This window comes from Saccostrea cucullata, unplaced genomic scaffold (genome assembly GCF_032062105.1).
Source record: "Saccostrea cucullata isolate Sc308-1 unplaced genomic scaffold, CSIRO_AGI_Scuc_v1 ctg4100, whole genome shotgun sequence".
NCBI classification, from domain to species: Eukaryota; Metazoa; Mollusca; class Bivalvia; order Ostreida; family Ostreidae; genus Saccostrea; species Saccostrea cuccullata.
Genome location: NW_026931540.1, coordinates 10,403 through 30,414, shown reverse-complemented (window position 1 = coordinate 30,414; position 20,012 = coordinate 10,403). Strand labels below are relative to the sequence as shown.

Below are 20,012 nucleotides of genomic sequence, written 5' to 3'. Positions count from 1 at the left end.
GTCATGATAGTTCATCTTTCCTGGCCCAGTGGTTCTTGAGAAAAAGATTTTTAAAGATTTTTCCTATATATCCCTATGTAAAACTTTGATCGGCCATTTTGCCCCACCCTACCCCGGGGGGTCATGATTTGAACAAACTTGAATCTACACTACCTGAGGATGATATCACATGAGTTTCATCTTTCCTGGGCCAGTGGTTCTTGAGAAGATTTTTAAAGATTTTTCCTCTATATTCCTATGTAAACTTTGATCGGCCAGTTTGGGCCCACCCTACTCCGGGGGTTCATGATTTGAACAAACTTGAATCTACACTACCTGAGGATGATATCACATGAGTTTCATCTTATCTGGGCCAGTGGTTCTTGAGAAGAAGATATTTTAAAAATGCCATTAATTTTTCTCTAATTCATAATCATCTCCCATTGGAAAAGGGCCTGGCCCTTCATTTGGACAAACTTGAATCCCTTTTACCCAAGGATACTTTGTAGCAAGTTTGGTTGAAATTGGTCCAGTGGTTCTTGAGAAGAAGATGAAAATGTGAAAAGTTTACAACGACGACGACAGACAACGGACAAATTTTGATCAGAAAAGCTCACTTGAGCCTTCGGCTCAGGTGAGCTAAAAACATTTGAAAAACTATATACAATGCAAATGGAACGCATAAAAACAAATAAAAAGTATGGAATAGAAATCTTTTTTAATACCAATGGAAAGGATAGATTACAAATAAACGTTTTACAATTTAAATGTAAAATATAGTATACAAATGAAAAATCATATGATACAAATAAGAGTTGCACAATTCTAATGGAGATTTTTACAATATATTTAAAAAACATTCAATTTTAACGGAAAAATTCATACATTGCACCGTTTAGAATGTCATACAAATATTCTTCTTCATGATATGGGTCTCTTGTTTTATTACTCGATAATTCCCCATATGTCTCATACAAAACCAGTAAGTTTCATCTGAATTGAAATAATAATGATTATTTCTAAATTGCTAGGTATTGCTCCAGGGCAGTTAAATTAAGTAATTCTCACTTTTGAGGTCACTTCGGAATTTCCGTAAACCTATCCCAAGTGTCTAGTCCAGTTCAGGGGAGGAATTACAGGATCCAGTGACTCTCTTGGTATCTCAGTAGCCGTATCTCTGGGCTCTCCCGGTTGCTCCTTTTATACCGGAGATGTTTGTTCACCGTTCCTTAGTTTGACAAAATTTGAAGGTGTTGTATCGCATCCAAAAATAGATTTGTATATTTATCATTTCCTTTGTAGAAGATGGAGAGTTAATTTCTATGTCCATATTAATGTTTGTACTAATACTTCGGGGTTGACTTTTACTAATGGAAGTTTATTGTTCTCATCCATAAACGGGAATATGTTTATCTGTTTTCTTATTGTTTCCTTGGTAAAGATAGAAAATGTTTAAACTCCTCCAAGATTTATGTAAGAAAGTCATTTTGCAATAGTCCCCCATTTGACCGACTAAATTATTATCTAACATTTTAAATTACAATGTACAGTACTGACCTATAAAGTGATTTAAGAGAAACACACAATATTTATAAATACATGAAAAATATACATCGTAAATATATTATTTATAATAAGGAATCTACAGATTCCTTTGACAAGCCTAGGGATTATTATTCCCTGTAAACACTTGCTTGTCTTATTTAATTAAAGCACTAATAAAACAAATGGTTGGTAGGTATCAATGTAATTAAACACGGCTGTAGATATCAATTGTGTTACATTATGCTCTTGTAATATTGGAATTTATAGATGACTTCGATACTGAAATTTAATTTGCAAAAATCATGTCACTCTTAAATCAGGTGACAAGTCTATGCATGTAAATTCTAATTGTCCTCAACATGTAGATTTGAACCAAATTCCATATTCCCGATATCATTAAAGTTCTAAAAAGATTTGCACATCTTCGTAAAAAATGTACTTTTTATTAGAAGAAACTCGCCGATATTTCCTTTTGTCACCTTTTTTGGGGTCCACCTGATTGGGACCCTTCTTGAAGCAGAGGGGAATGCCACAAGGGTAGGAATTATTTTGTCTCATTTTGTATATTCCGAGGGGTATTGAAAACGGTGGAATATCATCTGCAATGTTTTGCAATAACTGCAGTTGTTGTTGTATAGAATTTGAATCCATTAATTTAAATCATTAAAGAGGCTGGGTGGTTGCGGCCATTTTTAGACTATCTTGATCTCCTTTATAAGAAGAGCTCTATTTAAGGAATGAAGCTTATTTCAACCTATGTTATCCGATACAACATAACTTGGGGCAGTTTACGCTTTATAAACCGCGAAGCGGTTTATAAGAAAGCGTAAACTGCCCCAAGTTTTGTTATATCGGATAACATAAGTTGAAATAAGCTTCATTCCTTATAATTTAATTTCAGTGTAGACAATGAGACAATATTTCCTCTGGGAAAAGGCTTCAAAAAGAGCATTATTTTAAAAATAACGTCAAGCGCAGTAATACGTTTTTGACGTAACTCATTGTGACGTAGGCAAGTTATGTTATCCAAAATATTATATGTTCCTCAGAATGATTCAGCCAACGAAATTGCTTGCTACAAGAGAAATTAAATTATATAAAGATATAATAAAATGATAAATTTCAAAATTAAAATTTATGAAATTTTCTTTGTCAAATAATAGTTGACAGCTTAAGATGTCATATACCAAAATTTAAGTTATATCTGATGGTTAATACGAAAATAATTTGCTGACCCCCTAGCATCCTTAATGTCAGTTCAAAAGGGTAACTTGATGACTGAGAAAAAAAAATTTAAAGTCCTAAAAAGTTTTCACCCAACCACTCGATGCCATATTAAAATGGCATGTTTCCCTTTTTGGTGCAGAAGGCGTAGATGGCCTTCTATGTCTTACCTACAGTACCACGAAGGGTTACTGTAGAATGTGCCCCTGTACTGCGCTTGAAAACAAATGACCGGAGGTGTAACTTCCAGAAACCTTGCAGATATTCAGGATTGATCGTGTGGCAATTTTCCATTTGATGATTAGGACACGTCATCTTTTTCCTTTTTGTCAGTTTTGTTTCATCAAGGAAGTTATGTGTTATCTCTTTACCCAGTATTTGGTTTTCCGCTTCGTTACAGATATATCCCAGTCTAAATGATAGGTGTTTGTGAAAAGTTGTGGTTATTTCTTTCATCGCCTGCTCAATGCTTTTTCTAATAAACAAGGCGACTTTCTTCTTTAATTTGAGCCTTGGCTTGGGCTGATAAACTTGCAGCTGAATCGAGGTTGATGTCACTGCTACAGCAATATTGTGATTTTTGTAACTAAACAAGGCTGCATTTTTATACAAACAACTAATATCGTTGTTTTTTAGAACTTGAAAGATTCCATCGACCATAATTTTGACGACAAGCCGATAGAAAAGAAAGAAAGGTAAAAAATCGAACAAGAACACTAAAACAGAGGACGTCATAGGTGCTTCCTTGATGATAGCCATCTGTTGCTCAGCAAACGGTTTTTTGTTCATGCAAGGCACGTAATGGCAGGTATCGCCAATTGCTATCAAACCAAGCCTCTGCATATATGATAGCAGAGCCTCTCTGTGATACATGAGAAAACGAGGATCATTCTTTTCAAATGATGCGTTCTCCTTTCTCAAGGATTTCATCAATTTTTCATCTTCGTTTTCCCAAATTCTGCTTAAAAGTTCTGCTTGTAAGTTTCCTGTGCTGTAGTATTCATCCCAGATATGTTTAACAATATTTATCCCTTGTGTGTGATTTGCATCTGTTATGATGTTTTTAAATGCATCGACAAACCATTGGACATCAATTATAACTGTCTCTCGCAGACCTTCTTCATTAAAGTAAAGAACTTTTCCAGCGTCGTGATAATATCGCAACATGTCCTTCGTGCTCTCATTTTTTTCAGTTTCATTAACTGGCATTCGTTTGCACACCTCAGGAAAAGGCAAGATACGCTTGATCTTTCTATTTTCCTCTATCTCTTGATTCAAAAACTCCCATTCGTGTGGTATTTTTTCACTCCATTTTCTTGACAAAGCAAGGTCTACAATGAAGTTTTCAAGTTCCGCCAAAGGTTCCAACGGAAACTGTGCATAGAACAAAGAGTTTGCTCCGATATACTGTCCCAGATTTGAATGAGGCGACAATGTGTTGCGTAAAATTCTACCGAAGGCCTTTGTGTCCTGTCGTAAAGAACATAAATTTGTTAATTACAATCGCTTAAGTATCTCAAAGTAAAACATATCAGATCAGGCGTGTAATACATGCTGTTCTTTAGTACTAAGTATCACATTTTTGAATTTAAATTAACAATTTGCACACTATTCAAACCCCAACATATCAACGCTTTTTATTCTTATTACATTATTTTACATGTGCATGTACCGTTTTACTCTGCACGGATTGTGAACAATGATTATCCAGTCAATATTCCCTAGACTAATTTACACAAATAGACTTACATTGTACAAAAAAGAGAACTCTTACACTTAAAATGTTGAGGTAATAATTTTTGTGTTTTAAAATTTTAAATATCTATGTTCAAAAATACACTTTACTTTGGTGCACTGTACCTGGTCAACTCGCCTTTCCCAATGCGTCACAACTATAATTACATCAATATTTTTATCTTTTTCAGTTGGCTGCGAACAGTACGTGTGAATCGACTTCAACCAGAATTCAAAGTAATCTGTTGAACATAAAAAAATTTTTTTTTAGCTTTAATGGACAGCTTATTTGATAACAAGAACTTTTTTATGCATTCCTGTGTCCTAAGGTGAAATAATTTTCTAGATTGGCGTGGCCTACGTATTACTGTATTCAAAATTTAGACATTGAATGAATTCAGCATAATTACCTTTTCATACACGATTTTGAATATATACCCTGTGTGTACGAGAAACAAACCTTTGTATGTCCAACCATTGAAAACAGTATCACCCTGGTCGCATGCATTCCTATCCACTTCTTTGTATAGATCTTTGGAGGCATCTACTACCAGTATGTAGAAAGCTCTCCTGGTCAGGTATATCTGGTGACAGGCGTAGTATGCACATTGTCCCCCAAAGTCAAAAAAACTGACTGTTTTGGTTATTTCCTCCTCCAAAGAATGATTTGAATCTTCCGGCCTCTTCTTGTTTTCGGAAATATGCTTGTCTGTGCTTGATTTAACTGTAATTGTAAAAATAAAGAAAAGGAAGATATGAAAACCTTCAAAGTAAGACTTGACGTAAAGTTATTGAAAATATTCAAAAGAATGTCTCTGAATTATCAAAATATAGCTTCATCTATCCATGGTAATAGTTCAAAGTTCATGGACGAATTTCACATTCCTAAGAGTTATCTCCCGTTGTTGACGTAATGCTTATTTTTTCGCACTTTTTCCTTTGTAAATTACCTCTAAATATTTCTAAATTTCAAACGTTATAGGACAATTTCGATCTGTACCTGTATTGCCAGAGTATGACAGCATGAAAATCATAATGAGCATATTCATAACGAATTTATTTCTAGGATACTGAGCCATAAAGTTGATAAGGTTATAGAATGAAAACAGCCTCTTACGCCGCTTGACCCCAGATTGACCCCAAAAAGGGGAATAACGTGTGTAAAAGTGAAAGTCGTCTATTATCGTAATTCAAACCCTACAGATCTACAGCTCCCTGCATTTAAAAGCTCACATGGGTTTGTGCATAAATTAAGGTAATATTCCTCTTGTGCATTTAATAAAAATTAACATTTTTAACTTTAGCAAAACGTCAAACCCGAAGCTGTATTACAAACACCTCATGTCCTTCCTCGCGGTGAATTTTTTCTATTAGATTTACAAGTATATAGGAAAAGATATTGAAAAACTTAAAAATGACCAGAGCAATAATAGTATACACGTATTAATTACATTGTTTGCAATTACATTTTCCAGTTTAAACATGTGTATTAGCCAACAATGTACTTGTTAACCTTTCAATTTTCCATCACAAATTTCGAATATTTCCTCATGCACTTCTAGGCCTACTGTTGTTCTCACTTTCGGTACCTCCTTTTCTTCTGGATTTAGTAAACGTTGAAGTAGCGTGGTTTTGCCCGCCCCAGCACATCCTACGATCATCCCCCGGGCATGGTGGACTGTCTGTGTTCCTCTCTTTATGTACCCTACGTATCGCTCTCTTGCCTCCCGGTCCCATTGCAATACTTCACTAGGTACACCAACTATATAGAACGAGAATAAAAACTCAATATGGTGTATAACAGTACAATTGAGAAAATGCCAACTTTGAGTAAGTAGTACTTCAATGCGTAAATATCTTTTAACCAAGGCTTTGTTTAAATAAAAATTGCAAATAACAGTAGCAGTTTACAGGTGAGAGAACTCAAGTTAGAAAGTGAATCTACTATATTTTTTATATAAATTACAAAACAGATACCAGCTATTCATTTACATTAATTCTGGAACAAAACAAACTTGAAAACTTTTACAATAAACCAAGTCTTGACCAATAAACTCCATATTAAAATCAGAAAGCATTATAATTACAGTGTTTATTAATCCTGCCATGGATATCTTGGTCAGACACGGTACAGTGTGTGATGATGTCAAGCTGTAGTTTGTCTATGAAGAGGTTGTACATATTATCTGGTATGCTGGGTACAAAAAGACATCTCTCTCCCTCACTCCTCTCATACTTCCAGGACCGACAGTATTCTGATATCACGTCACGTGACGCTGTGGTCAGGAAAAACTCCAGATCACTGTTGTCAAACAAACACTCCGTAACAAAGGCGTACATGACGTCATGTCGGATTGAATCTGATGCAAAGGTTATCTTATTGTCCACTTTATGTATGATTCCAACAGGGATGTCTTTAGTACTAATTATGACATTAGACTTGACATATTCGTTAAAGTATCTTTCTCTTAGCCTGTTTAGCGTCACTCTATGTGCACCTTCATTGATATGTAGTGTATACTCGTCAACCAGAAGTAAACAATACAACAGACACCTGGTATCCCATTTGTATTCGTGATGTTGAACTGCAAATATGCAACACAATGATTTTTCCATAAAAATATAAACATTTCTTAATTTAACAAATTAAAACAAATTTTCGATGCACTGATACATGTATTATCGCATTTTTTCTGTAGAAATTGACGTTATCAAAATGCCAGTCAAACCCCACGGTCAAGAGATGGAAAATGTTGTTACCTAAAAGAAATACCTGTCTAAAAATTACGCAAGTAACAAATAGAAGCCCACACACTAACCATTCAATAGTTATTACCAAGGTCAATTTTGTTTTGTTTGATTTTTTTTATATGGGTAATTTTCAGGTTTAACTGTCAATCATTGTCTATGGCATGACGCAGGGGTTAGATCGTCTGCTTTAGAGTGGATGCGTCAGGACTTTATTCTTACGTCGCAGTTTGAAATCCCACTGTGGGATGTACAGACGGGTCCTTCTGATAAAACCGAATAAAACGTGGTCCTGTGTGACAGTAGATGCTCGCACGAAAAAATAAAGACTCTCACTTCTCATTATCCCGGAGAGCCGAATATATATATAAAAAAATTTAGCCCATCACCAGCAGTGGTGGTGTTTCTGTATGAGTAAAAACAATCTTGAGAGGATAGTTAAACAACAAACGAATACACTGTCTATCAACTGGATAATTTAATATCCAACTGTGCATAAAACGTTATTTCGCAATGAACAAAAGAGATAAATGTAAAAATACATGAATTATCTTGCCAATGTACATGAAAAATAATAATTATTCAGAATTTGTCACACTATTGGTTTTGTTTATTGTGCAAATAGAATTATTTTCCCATTTTTTTAAAACACCATTTGAATGGTTCTTCCCAAAAATACTTAAGTATAGTATAGTTTCCGATATTTTACTACAGTATAGAAAATCGAAACTCCAACGTTTTCACTAAAGTAAATCAAATTTTTCACTATCATTATAGTAAATCAAAGTTGTAATTTTTTTCATTAGTGTAACATCTTACGTAATTTAATTTGTTTTTGATTATTAGTCGTTTTAAAGGGATTGATATAGGAATATTTTTGGCTGGTTTTTAGTGCACATTTTAATATTAAATAAACAAAGTAGTTAATTCAAATACAATATTAACATTAAGATAATCAAAAAAAGGATGTTGAATGACGTTGATGAAGCAGATATTTATAAATGAAGCAAATCTTATTTTTTCATAAATAAGACTTACGTTACTTTTGTATAAAATTAAATAGAAAATAATAGACATCGATGAATATTATCAGCGCAACAGACAAACTTTGCCCCAAATCTTTAGCTTAAAATATCATGGAATGTAAAAAATGGAAATAAAAAACATTGTTCCACCTAGCGGGTTTTATCATACTTAATCAAAGTTTTAACTTTATTCAATCATTGTTTCAAACGTTTTTACTACAGTAAATCAAAGTTCCAAAGTTTTAACTAAAATGAAAGTTCCAAGATTTTAGTATAGTAAATTATAATGCCAAAGATTTTACAATAGTGAATCAAATGGCCAAAGATTTTACTATAGTAGTGTAGTAAATAAAATTTTCACTAAATTAATTGAAAGTTCCAAAGTTCTCACTTTAATTAATGCTCCAAAGTTTATATTATTGTAGATTTATCAAGGTTTCGTAGGTAAATTAGCGAAAAACAAATACATTATCTGATTTGGTCTTGTTAGCGAATACTATACATGTATTTCAAAAAAGTACAATCTGTGCTGCCCCACGGTACGGAACCCGCAGCCAGAATAAACCACTGAACCTCTAAAGTGCTGACTGACTTTATTGGTAAATGATTGGTAAAAAGCTGGAACAAAAGAAAGTTTGGTAAAAGAATCAATAAACAAACAGAGAACAAATTGACTAACATATAAAAAAAACATACAATCCGAATTATGGCACAAACTGGTTTCCACACATAAAATTTTTTATCAAGCCTAGTTTAGTAATTCCTGAATTTAAACACAATAATCTGACCCAAACATATATTCAAGTAATACTGATGATATAAACTTTACATGTACATTAAGAATGATACATAATAATACTGAACTATATCAATTTAAGAGACTAGATAGCACGAATGAATAAGTCACGTGATCAACAGTAGTAAACAATCTAAATCAATTCCTTTTGATATCAAATTGATACACAAATAAGAAACGAAATGAGGCAAATCTCAACTGCTTCACAGTCACTAAATAAATGTCATAACTTACACTGTGGTCAGCTTCACGAAACAAAAACATGAACACACATTGCTTCGCCGGAACACTCCCCGCCTGATATCTGTTATCAACTAAGTTTCAGACATCAAGAGAACAACTTGGTTCACTGGTCGAACATATTCTGTGGGTTTCCCATCACGTATGATGCGGACTTCTATCTTTTGTACTTTTCCATCCGATCCAGGAAAGGTTCTCGTCACAAGACCCATGGGCCAGTAAATTCTGTTCTGTAACTCATCCTTTAAAACCAGAAGTCTCTGTTGAGACTGAAGCTCTACTGGTTTGTACTTATAGCAAAGGAAGAGAAAAGTACTTAAGCAGTTAGAAATTGAAACTTTTCAACAGCAATAAATAGAATAATGATCCTTGATTAAGTCTATTTATGTTCTTAGTGTAGTCTACTTGCATGCCACATTATATTATAACCAGACTAAAACTGTTATTTTGAGTAGCATTTTGAGAGTATTTAACAGAAATTTCTATTTTTAGTAACCACAGCAACACCGTTCATTGAAATCAAAAACTGATACATAGAATTATGTATCTTAGTGTAGTCTACTTGTGTGCCAAGTTATATTGAAATCAGACCAAAACTGTAGGAGGAGTAGCATTTTGAAAGAATTTCACAGAAATTTCTATTTTTAGTAACCACGGCAACACCATTCATCGAAATCAAAAACCGATACACAGAATTATGTATCTTAGTGTAGTCTACTTATGTACCACATCATATTGAAATCAGACCAAAACTGTAGGAGGAGTAGCATTTTGAAAGAATTCACAGAAATTTCTATTTTTAGTAACCACAGCAACACCGTTCATCGAAATCAAAAACCGATAAAGAGAATTATATATCTTAGTGTAGTCTACTTGTGTGCCAAGTTATATTGAAATCAGACCAAAACTGTAGGAGGAGTAGCATTTTGAAAGAATTTCACAGAAATTTCTATTTTTAGTAACCACGGCAACACCATTCATCGAAATCAAAAACCGATACATAGAATTATGTATCTTAGTGTAGTCTACTTGTGTACCACGTTATATTGAAATCAGATTAAAACTGTAGGTGGAGTAGCATTTTGAAAGAATTCACAGAAATTTCTATTTTTAGTAACCACGGCAACACCGTTCATCGAAATCAAAAACTGATACACAGAATTATGTATCTTAGTGTATTCTACTTGTGTGCCAAGTTATATTGAAATCAGACCAAAACTGTAGGAGGAGTAGCATTTTGAAAGAATTACACAGAAATTTCTATTTTTAGTAACCACGGCAACACCGTTCATCTAAATCAAAAACCGATACACAGAATTATGTATCTTAGTGTATTCTACTTGTGTGCCAAGTTATATTGAAATCAGACCAAAACTGTAGGAGAAGTAGCATTTTGAAAGAATTTCACAGAAATTTCTATTTTTAGTAACCACGGCAACATCGTTCATCGAAATCAAAAACCGATACACAGAATTATGTATCTTAGTGTAGTCTACTTGTGTGCCAAGTTATATTGAAATCAGACCAAAACTGTAGGAGGAGTAGCATTTTGAAAGATTGTTTACAGACAGACAGACCGACGGACAGACAGACAGACGGACAGACAGACGGACGGACGACGGACGCATTACTATCGCATAAGCTCTTCTGGTCTCTGACCAGTAGAGCTAAAAAACGACATCACCAACACGCAGATCTTTGTTGTCTGTCTGCCATTTTCGCCGCTCCTGAAGTGTCTGGAGGTATTGTTTCTTCCACATGGACCAAAAGACATCTACCAGGTACTGCACTTTTTTCCACTGAACCTTATACGAGTCTTTTTCGTCAAACGAAAGCCCGGCTGGAACAAGGACGTCTGGCTTTTGTGTGAGAAGCAAAGATGGACTTAGATGATAAGGATCTTCTGGGTAAGATGACACACCAACAAGCGGGCGAGAGATAATAATGGCAGATACCTCAGCTAAGAAGGTAGAGAGGACTTCATGCGTCAATGCTTTTCCAGGCGTTCCAAGAAGCATGGCATCCAGAATTCTGCGCGTGACCCCTATCAGTCTCTCCCACACACCACCAATGTGGGAAGCGTGAGGAGGGTTGAATATCCAAACTACTCCACTGTAATACAGGAAGTCCTTGACAGGATGATCCTCTACCTTAGCTGTGTCTATGCAAAGATCGTCTGAAGCGCCAACGAAATTCGTACCACGGTCAGATCTAACAATCTTAACGGGTCCCCTGATAGCCAAAAAAACGTTTAATAGCATTTTATAAAGGATGATGAACTAAGCTCTTCGATGACTTCTATGTGTACCCCACGAGTAGAAAGGCATGTGAATAGAACCGCCCATCTCTTGCATGGAGTTAGCTGCTCCGCCTTTCGTGTAACAACGGATCATGGTCCGAACACATCCAAGCAAACATTCGTGAAAGGAGGTGCTGGCTCCAAACGGTCTGAGGGAAGGTCGGCCATCTTTTGGTGTTCTACTTGTCTTCGTAGTTTACGGCATGTCACACAGTGGTAGATGATGGTTGAAACCAATCTTTTCCCACCCAAGATCCAGAATCCTGCCATGCGGACTGCCCCTGCGGTGATATGCCTCCCTTGATGTTTGCACTTTTCATGATAGAATCTGACTAACAAAGTTGCAATGTAATTTCGACTTGGAATGATAACTGGATTTTTCTCACTTTACTGAATGTTGCTTAGTTTAAGACGACCCCCCAACTCTAAGGAGACCATCGGCACCAATGAAAGGATACAATTTTCGCAGCTGAGTATTCCTCGTAAGAGGTTCATGTCTTTCAAGACATTGAAGCTCTGTGGAAAAAGACTCCTGTAGTACACATCTGATTATCATGCTTTCAGCTTCTTTGTATGAATCGACAGTTTGAGTCTCAGCAAAAAGATGCCATCCTTTACCCTTCCTCGCAACAGTGAAACTTTGGGCGATGTGTTTCAGTTTACACATAATCTCGACAAGTCTTGTCCATTGAGAAAACTGTCTAAAACGGTGTGAACCCAAAAGCTTGGTTTGGGATTCTAGTATCTCTGTCTTTCTATATGGCACAGCTGCTAATTGTCTGATTTCTTTGTCTAAGTTTTGTAGGTCAAAGGGTTCAAATTGGTTTCTGATGTTCTCTCGAAGATGAGATGGTCAAAGTAGCCATGTGCTTGTTGAAAGTTCAGATGCTGCAATAGAACTTGTTGCCAGGTCAGCTGGGTTACTATCCGTAGGTACATAAGTCCATTGCTTTGGTGAGGTTACTTGGTGAATGTGGGCCACTCTATTGCTCACGTAGGTGTAACACCTCCTAATTTGGTTATGTATAGATCCCAGTGAGACCTAACTATCTGTATACATATGAAAACTATGCAGAGGAATGTCGAGATGATCCCTGATGCACTGAACAATCTCTGTTGCCAGAACTGCCGCACACAGCTCCAACCTCGGAATTGTGTGACCATGCGATGGGGCTAATTTGGCCTTCCTGAACACTCGTACTAATACAGTTTTCGCACATGACTTTCCTTGAAACGTATCCTTACAGATCTGGGTGCATGCAGAGTTAACACTCAGAGATGGAGCTTCAGTGTTTTTCTCCCCGCCATAATGTGTCAAGGAATATGGATTTCCACTAGAACTGCTAGCGTGCTTCTCGTCTGGATGAAGTGCCGTTGGGTGACTACCGCTGGAACACTCCTCACACGAAACTGTTTCCTTGCAGTTGCGCCTTAAGTGTGTTGTTGAAGAACAACATCGGAAGCATATCCCCTTCTCCTTTAAAAACTTTCTACGCTCTTCTAAACTTTTGTTCCTGAAGGCACGGCATTTGTTAAGAGGATGGTTGGCATTGTGAAGTTGACAATGACTACTTTCATCAGCCTTCTTCAATCTAGATTTTGTTTCCTTATCTAGCCCTTTCGATGCTTGACTCATCTCAGTTTTCAGTATGGTTACCCTTGGTACCCTGCCACTGTCTTTCGTGAATTTGTTCTCTTTCTGACACATTCCAGAAGTCACTGAGTCATATTTGAAACTTGGATTGTTCTTTGTGCTACTTAACTTTCGAACGAATTCTGCGAAAAGTGTAAAAGGTGTGTATAAAACACCATTCTTTTCAATGTATTTGATGGCAGTACTTGTCCATTTTTCTTAAAGATTGAGTGGAAGTTTGCCCACAATGGGTGAAACACCAGATGATGAATCAAAATAAGCTAAGACACTGCGATATTTCGGATCCTCCATAACAGATTCAATCTCGGTAGGTACATCTGCTAAGTCATATAACATTTTGTAGTTTTTTGTTATAATTGGGAAAGAGTTAAGTTTCTCTTTTAATGCTGACTTCACCATTTCCGCAGCACCAAAGCGTTCCTTCAAACGGTTCCAGATACGACGCAATCCTCTTTCTGGGTTGGAGATGTTTGCCATTTTGAGCGTCAAACAGAGAACAAAGTGACTTACAGATAAAAAAAAAACATACAATCCCAATTATGGCACAAACTGGTTTCCATACATAAAATTTTTATCAAGCCTAGTTTAGTAATTCCTGAATTTAAACACAATAATCTGACCCAAACATATATTCAAGTAATACTTATAATATAAACTTTACATGTACATTAAGAATGATACATAATAATACTGAACTATATCAATTTAAGAGACTAGATAGCACGAATGAATAAGTCACGTGATCAACAGTAGTAAACAATCTAAATCAATTCCTTTTGATATCAAATTGATACACAAAATAAGAAATGAAATGAGGCAAATCTCAACTGCTTCACAGTCACTAAATAAATGTCATTACTTACACTGTGGTCGGCTTCACGAAACAAAAACATGAACACATATTGCTTCGCCGGAAGAGCATGTACCCCGTTAGCACATGGGGAAAGTCAGGTATGGAAGCCGTGGCGGAACATTGACTGAGTTCGAGGGCAACATGCGTTTTGTTGGACCCAAGAACCAAACTGTCTGCTGGAGGCCGTTAGGCAATAAATGTTTTGTTATACCTTTTATTTATTTATTTTTTTGACATACATGTATTTAGTACTGTATTCCGTGATGTAACATAAGGCCTGTCACTGTTTAACACCACCAAATGAAAATGAGATTAAGCTCCGCCAATTATGTGACGTAAGCGGTCCAACATCTCTCCGAGCGGTCCAACATCGATTTTTTATGCCCACTCAGTAAAACATTAAAAATGTTAGATATTCTTTCGCATAGATTTGTATATGAACAAATTTTTAAAGGTATAACAATAAGTATTGACATAAAAGCAGACATACGGAGTAGAAAAAAAATCATCAAAAGGCAAAAGTCTCACAGCTTCAAAAACTGTAAGCATATCAACTTTAAATTCAAAAGTTCATGGTTAAATCTGTGGTTTAAGTAAAGTAAAGCGTTAAAAATATAATTTTACATTTATAAATAATTTGCTTTGACATTTGTACTCACTTGATTTTCTATAAGCCATGTTGTCTATAACGTAGATATCACTATGAGGATAAAGGCCTATACAGGATCTAACGATGTCAGGTCTAGCGTCCGATTGGTATCTCCACAGCCATTTCACTTGTTGATCTTTGAAATTCGTTTTTTCGTTATATATAATGTTTCCTGTCTGTTTTAAATTCTCCACGAATTCTCTCCTTTTATTTTCTGTTCCTCGTATGATATCCATAGGCACCATCACTAAAGTATGTAGATTATATAAATAAGTAATTGGTTAATCTCTAGAAAAATTTAAGTAAAAGAGATCAACATAGTTTCAAATGGAACACAATTTCGACGCACCCAGAACACGTCATCTATAAAAACACACATGTAAGAGTAAATTTAGTTTTCCTGATTGCAAAGATGATGCAGTACTTGTCAACGCAACCATTTTAATCAAGATATAAAATGAATTATTTCATCCTTTCGAGATAACTTTTACAACAAATTGCAATAAAATGTCATTGATGTAGCTAAAAGTTCGTGTATTTTGCAAAAACAAGCACGTCATCTTGACCTTAAGCGATATCTTCTATTGAGAAAAAATATCTGCACGGAATAAAAATGCAAACATACTTTTAAACTAGTGTGACTTTAAGGATTTTTTTTTAAACTTAATTCTTTTATTTTTTTTTTTTAAATTTAATCCACTTTTAGAATTATTTAAACCTGAGTTGGATCTTAATTTTCTTTTAAGTAGATCGACCGAGTTGCACAGTGCTAAGAGGCTCTGCCCTAGAGTCACGAAGAAAGGAATTTATCCTTACCTTGTGGGTACGAATCCCACTGTGGGACGTGGAAAACGGTTTTCGGATGTGATCGTGTAAACCGAGGTCCCGTGTGGCAGTAAGTACTGGCACGAAGAAGACCCCTCTCTGCTCAATGCATGATTATGAGTGCCGTATATAGAACAAAAGAACTTTATTTGATAGTAACCAATATTTGCCCCAAAAATTAAACTTTGACGAAGGAAAATTTAATCATATTCTAATACAGGGGGATAAATTCTGACTTCAAAGCATTGAATATTTTCGTTAGCAACGACGTCACATGTTTGAACTGACGTCAGGAAAATGACGTAAATTTAAAATTTCCATGATTTTTGCAGAAAAATGTAAAAATTGCGTCTATATCTTGAGTAAAAATCACCGAGTGCTGGTCTGCTCAGGCTCAATATTTTGATATAATGTGTAGAATTATAATTTCAATTAACTATGCAATTATTGTTCCTGAACAGACCTGCGCTCTATAAATTCTATCTAAAATTGTTAACATTGTCCATTTTGTCCTTTTTCTAAATAAATAATGCTAAAGTCGCCTAGTTTGTAACGCCATATAAACAAAAATTGTCAATAAGCAACTTTGAAACTGTAATATGTTTTGTTATTTTTATATTTTTCATACAATTTATACGATACAACACATTTCAATAATTTTTTTTTAATTTGATGTTTGAGAGGGCAAATATATGCAATATACCAAATACAGTTCTTTGCAGCTATTTACCAGCTAGTGTTGGCGTCTCTGTATGAGTGATAAATTCTCGAAAGGGACGTTGATCAATATAAAATTAATCAAAATCTTTTAAACAATGAATGAATTATACTATTCCACTTTTGAGTATGTAAAAAATAATAAAAGAAAAGTATTCATCATATACACTAACAGCTCTGGGATATTTCTTTAAAGATCTCTGTGTCCCCCATTGTATCATGATTCAGTATGTTCAACTGTAGACGCTGGATCAATAGGGAATCACAGTAAGACCTTTTACCAATGATACACGTTTCTCCGGGAGTTTTTTTGTATCTCAGTGATCTCAGGTATTTCTGTGATGTAATGAAACTAAATAAATAAAACATGGCATCAGGAGTATGGACATAATGCAATATTTGATACATGATATCATTCCTTGTCTCAATAGTTAGGCCTTTCCTTTCTTTCCACTCTAAAAGAAACGACATGCGATCCACATTCTGTTTTGCTTCTTCATATGTTAAAGGAAGACGTATTTTGAATACACTCTGTCTTATTTCATTAATTAAATCCAGCCACTCTGTGTCAAATAAGTCAGGAGGACCGGAGTCAGAACACAGAAAATAGAATAACACCAACACCTCGTCTTCAGTCAGTTCGGAGAATCGATCTGAAATACAAAAAAACAAATAACACAAAATAAAAATTTAAATCCATGTACAGCCGTTGTGTAGTTTTGGGCAAATTGCCCTTAGAAAAAAATGGTTTGCTATCTCCAGAGCGACTGACAAAAAGTGGTCCCTCTCAGAAAATTTTCTTTCCGTTCAAGGACACGATATTTTCTTTCTTTTTGTTTCTAATATCAAAGCAAAAATATGTTTAAATTAAAAAAAAGAAATATTTTCAACCTAATTACGGATCCAATAATTTTACATTAAGCGTGTGTCGGGAGAGGGCAAGCAAAAATTATTTCAAAGACTCCAATAAAACAAATAGGGATGAACAACATACCATGGCCAGTAATTTTCATTCATGTATGAACAAGTAGTTATATTTAAAGGTACTACCCACGTATGAGCATTAACCTTACCAAATGATGCCTCCCATCCCATATGAATATAATGATCATGTCCCTTTTTGTTCTCAGAGACCCGATATAAGTCTCATTAAATTCATTCAATTGTAAAAATAAAATAAAAATAAGGATTTGCGGATATTTAGAGATGCGTACCCCAAAGCGTAACGGACGGACGGACATTCCGATCACTATAAACCCTCCTATTTCTCATGCTGGGGGTATAATAAGTTCTCCAATATGTTACATGATTTATCATTTATTGCTTTGATGGGAATGTATCAAGTACCAAATATTTTACACCGGTCGTAACTGAGATACCTACATGGGATATCTCTTTATCCTCACTCCATTGTCTCCTTTACACTCAGGAAACATACCCTTTTATGTATAAATTTGCAAAGTCATGAAAACTTATAGAGAAACGAAAATGGTTTATCAAATTAAGCATTACGATTCACCCCTTTACAAAGAGTGGATGAGTTTTGTTAGATTGCAATTTTGCCCTCAAAGGTATACGTGGCGTTTGATAAAAATTATATGGGAGACGACCTTGAATGGGTTGACGTGGAGTGTAACCATAGAGATGAGAAGTATGTATATGTGAAAAACAGTAAGTCTTCAGATTAAGAGTCAATTCGTTTGCTTGTTTTTTAAAGAGAAAATATACCTATTTTTATACGATTATGTTATTTTTATAAACCTCATCTCTTACATCGATATGTTTTATTAAACAAAAATATGTCTAATACTACAAATATAACGAAATATTATATTATTGTATAATTTGATGAATTAAACCTCATCTAAAAATAAAACAAAGATTCAACGTATTTTTCTATATGAAATACTCGTTTAGCTTAAAGACCGACACATATACTCAAGGTAAAATATGACCTGTAACGCTCATATTTTCATTATAGGTCAGGTATAAATTGATAATAAAGCGCATCTTACTTGACTGAGGAGTCTTCCAATCACTATACAGATCAATGTCTGCAAGAAAGTATAACATCAATATTATTAACTGCAAAATACGCAATTTTAAAAATAATTTTGCTATCGTTTGTTTCAAATTACATAATAGTTTTGTTGCACGATTTTAATTGCATGATTTAATACCCATTTATTGAAGGATTACTTGAACACACAATGTAAACATCGATGTTCCTTTGTATTTGATTCAACGAGTTTCTCATTAATCATTTACAAGAGATATTCTACCCCTCTTTAAATAGTAAAATTAATAAGACTTACCAATGAGGAGATTTATTTCGACATTTCTTTTTAAACTTGCTCTTGGGAACCTTATCAAAACATTTAATGTGCTCTACATGCATTGTACCCAGGGATTTGTAGCACTAAGACTAATAATGAACTCTTTGTTCTTAAAAGATTTTTGAATATTTTCCCATTTAAAATAGCATTATTATCATGTAATGTCTTTTTCTCCAGTTGTGGTAAAACCTTTTGGAAAATAATTTGATCCAAGTTAAATGTACATAACCCGAGTATGCTTCTTTGAATATGGACAATCGTCATCTTGTTCTACATAGTTGTATTTTAAATTTTAAACCTTAGTCTCCTACTGTTACCACATAAGACCCCAGAGTTCAATTCTTATACAAAAAAGTAGATGGTTCTATTTAAATGCAACTAATCAAGGATCTGTTGTTCTACAGATAAAGATTAAAGATATTCATTTCGTGGTCCAGCTTTTTGCTTGGATCCTCACTGAAAGAAACTTGTATTTACAATATCTGCTTAGGATATTTCGATGTAAATAAAACTTATTATATCTCGATCAGCTATTTTCGTCATTTTCTTTGTATTTGTATGCAACATAGCAGAATTGTGTATATAATTAATATATATATATATATATATATATATATATATATATATATATATATATATATATATATATATATATATATATATATATATATATATATATATATATATGATATATAACTTTAAAATTATGTTTTTATTTTTATGCATTTATAATTATGAAATATAGGAAGGTTTGATAAAACAGTTTTACAAATATATGAGATATATATGAAGTTATTTTACAATTTTGTTGTATTAATTATTTTCCCGCCAAAACTCTGTTGGTGGATGGGTTTAGAAATGTCACATGACCATAGACAGGTTTTGAGTTTCTTTGGGGGTGTTGATCACTTTTGTCCCATGCTGTTTTGCCAGCAGGTTGTGTACATTGTAGTAGTCAGTCATAGTGTGACTTTTTGTTGGGTTTTTATATTTCAAGCTTGAGCATTGTTCCAGATAGCCAGTCTGTGCATCATTATAGAACAATCACTGGAGTGGAAGTCCCCCCTATATGTCAACTTCATCGACAATGAAAAAAAATAAACAGCGTGGACCGAGAGACATTGTGGAAGATACTGAGGCACTATAGAGTACGAGAGAAGCTAGTCTCCCTGATTCGAAACACCCACCAAGGCATGATATGCAGAGTTACCCATGCTGGCCAGATGTCTGAAAGTTTCGAGGTCAAGACAGGAGTTTGACAAGTTGCTTGCTGTAACCATTTCTTTTTCTCAAGGTCATTGATTGGATCATGAGGACTACAACAGCAGACAGGAACAATGGCATACAGTGGACACTCCTGATGCAACTCGACGATCTTGATTTTGCAG

The 20,012-nt window shown here is 34.7% G+C and overlaps 1 protein-coding gene across 1 annotated transcript; it reads right to left on the bottom strand.

Annotated features, from left to right (window-relative positions):
• Positions 1-2,907: 2,907 nt before the first annotated feature.
• On the bottom strand, positions 2,908-18,361 carry LOC134232928 (uncharacterized). The gene is made up of 8 exons (XM_062714926.1): positions 18,304-18,361; positions 16,462-16,941; positions 14,757-14,993; positions 6,570-7,067; positions 5,996-6,244; positions 4,943-5,206; positions 4,609-4,724; positions 2,908-4,218 (listed from the first exon to the last, which is right to left on the bottom strand). The coding sequence occupies exons 1-8, from the start codon at positions 18,359-18,361 to the stop codon at positions 2,908-2,910; spliced, it is 3,213 nt and encodes a 1,070-aa protein (XP_062570910.1).
• Between the last annotated feature and the right edge of the window lie 1,651 nt (positions 18,362-20,012).

Excerpts from the sequence above, each read along its gene's own strand:
- LOC134232928 (XM_062714926.1), bottom strand. The coding sequence starts at position 18,361 with ATGTTATACTTTCTTGCAGACATTGATCTGTATAGTGATTGGAAGACT. Across the intron at positions 4,725-4,942 it reads CAATGGTTGGACATACAAAG|ATTACTTTGAATTCTGGTTG; the intron begins GTTTGTTTCTCG and ends TATGTTCAACAG. Across the intron at positions 4,219-4,608 it reads GGGAAAGGCGAGTTGACCAG|GACACAAAGGCCTTCGGTAG; the intron begins GTACAGTGCACC and ends TCTTTACGACAG.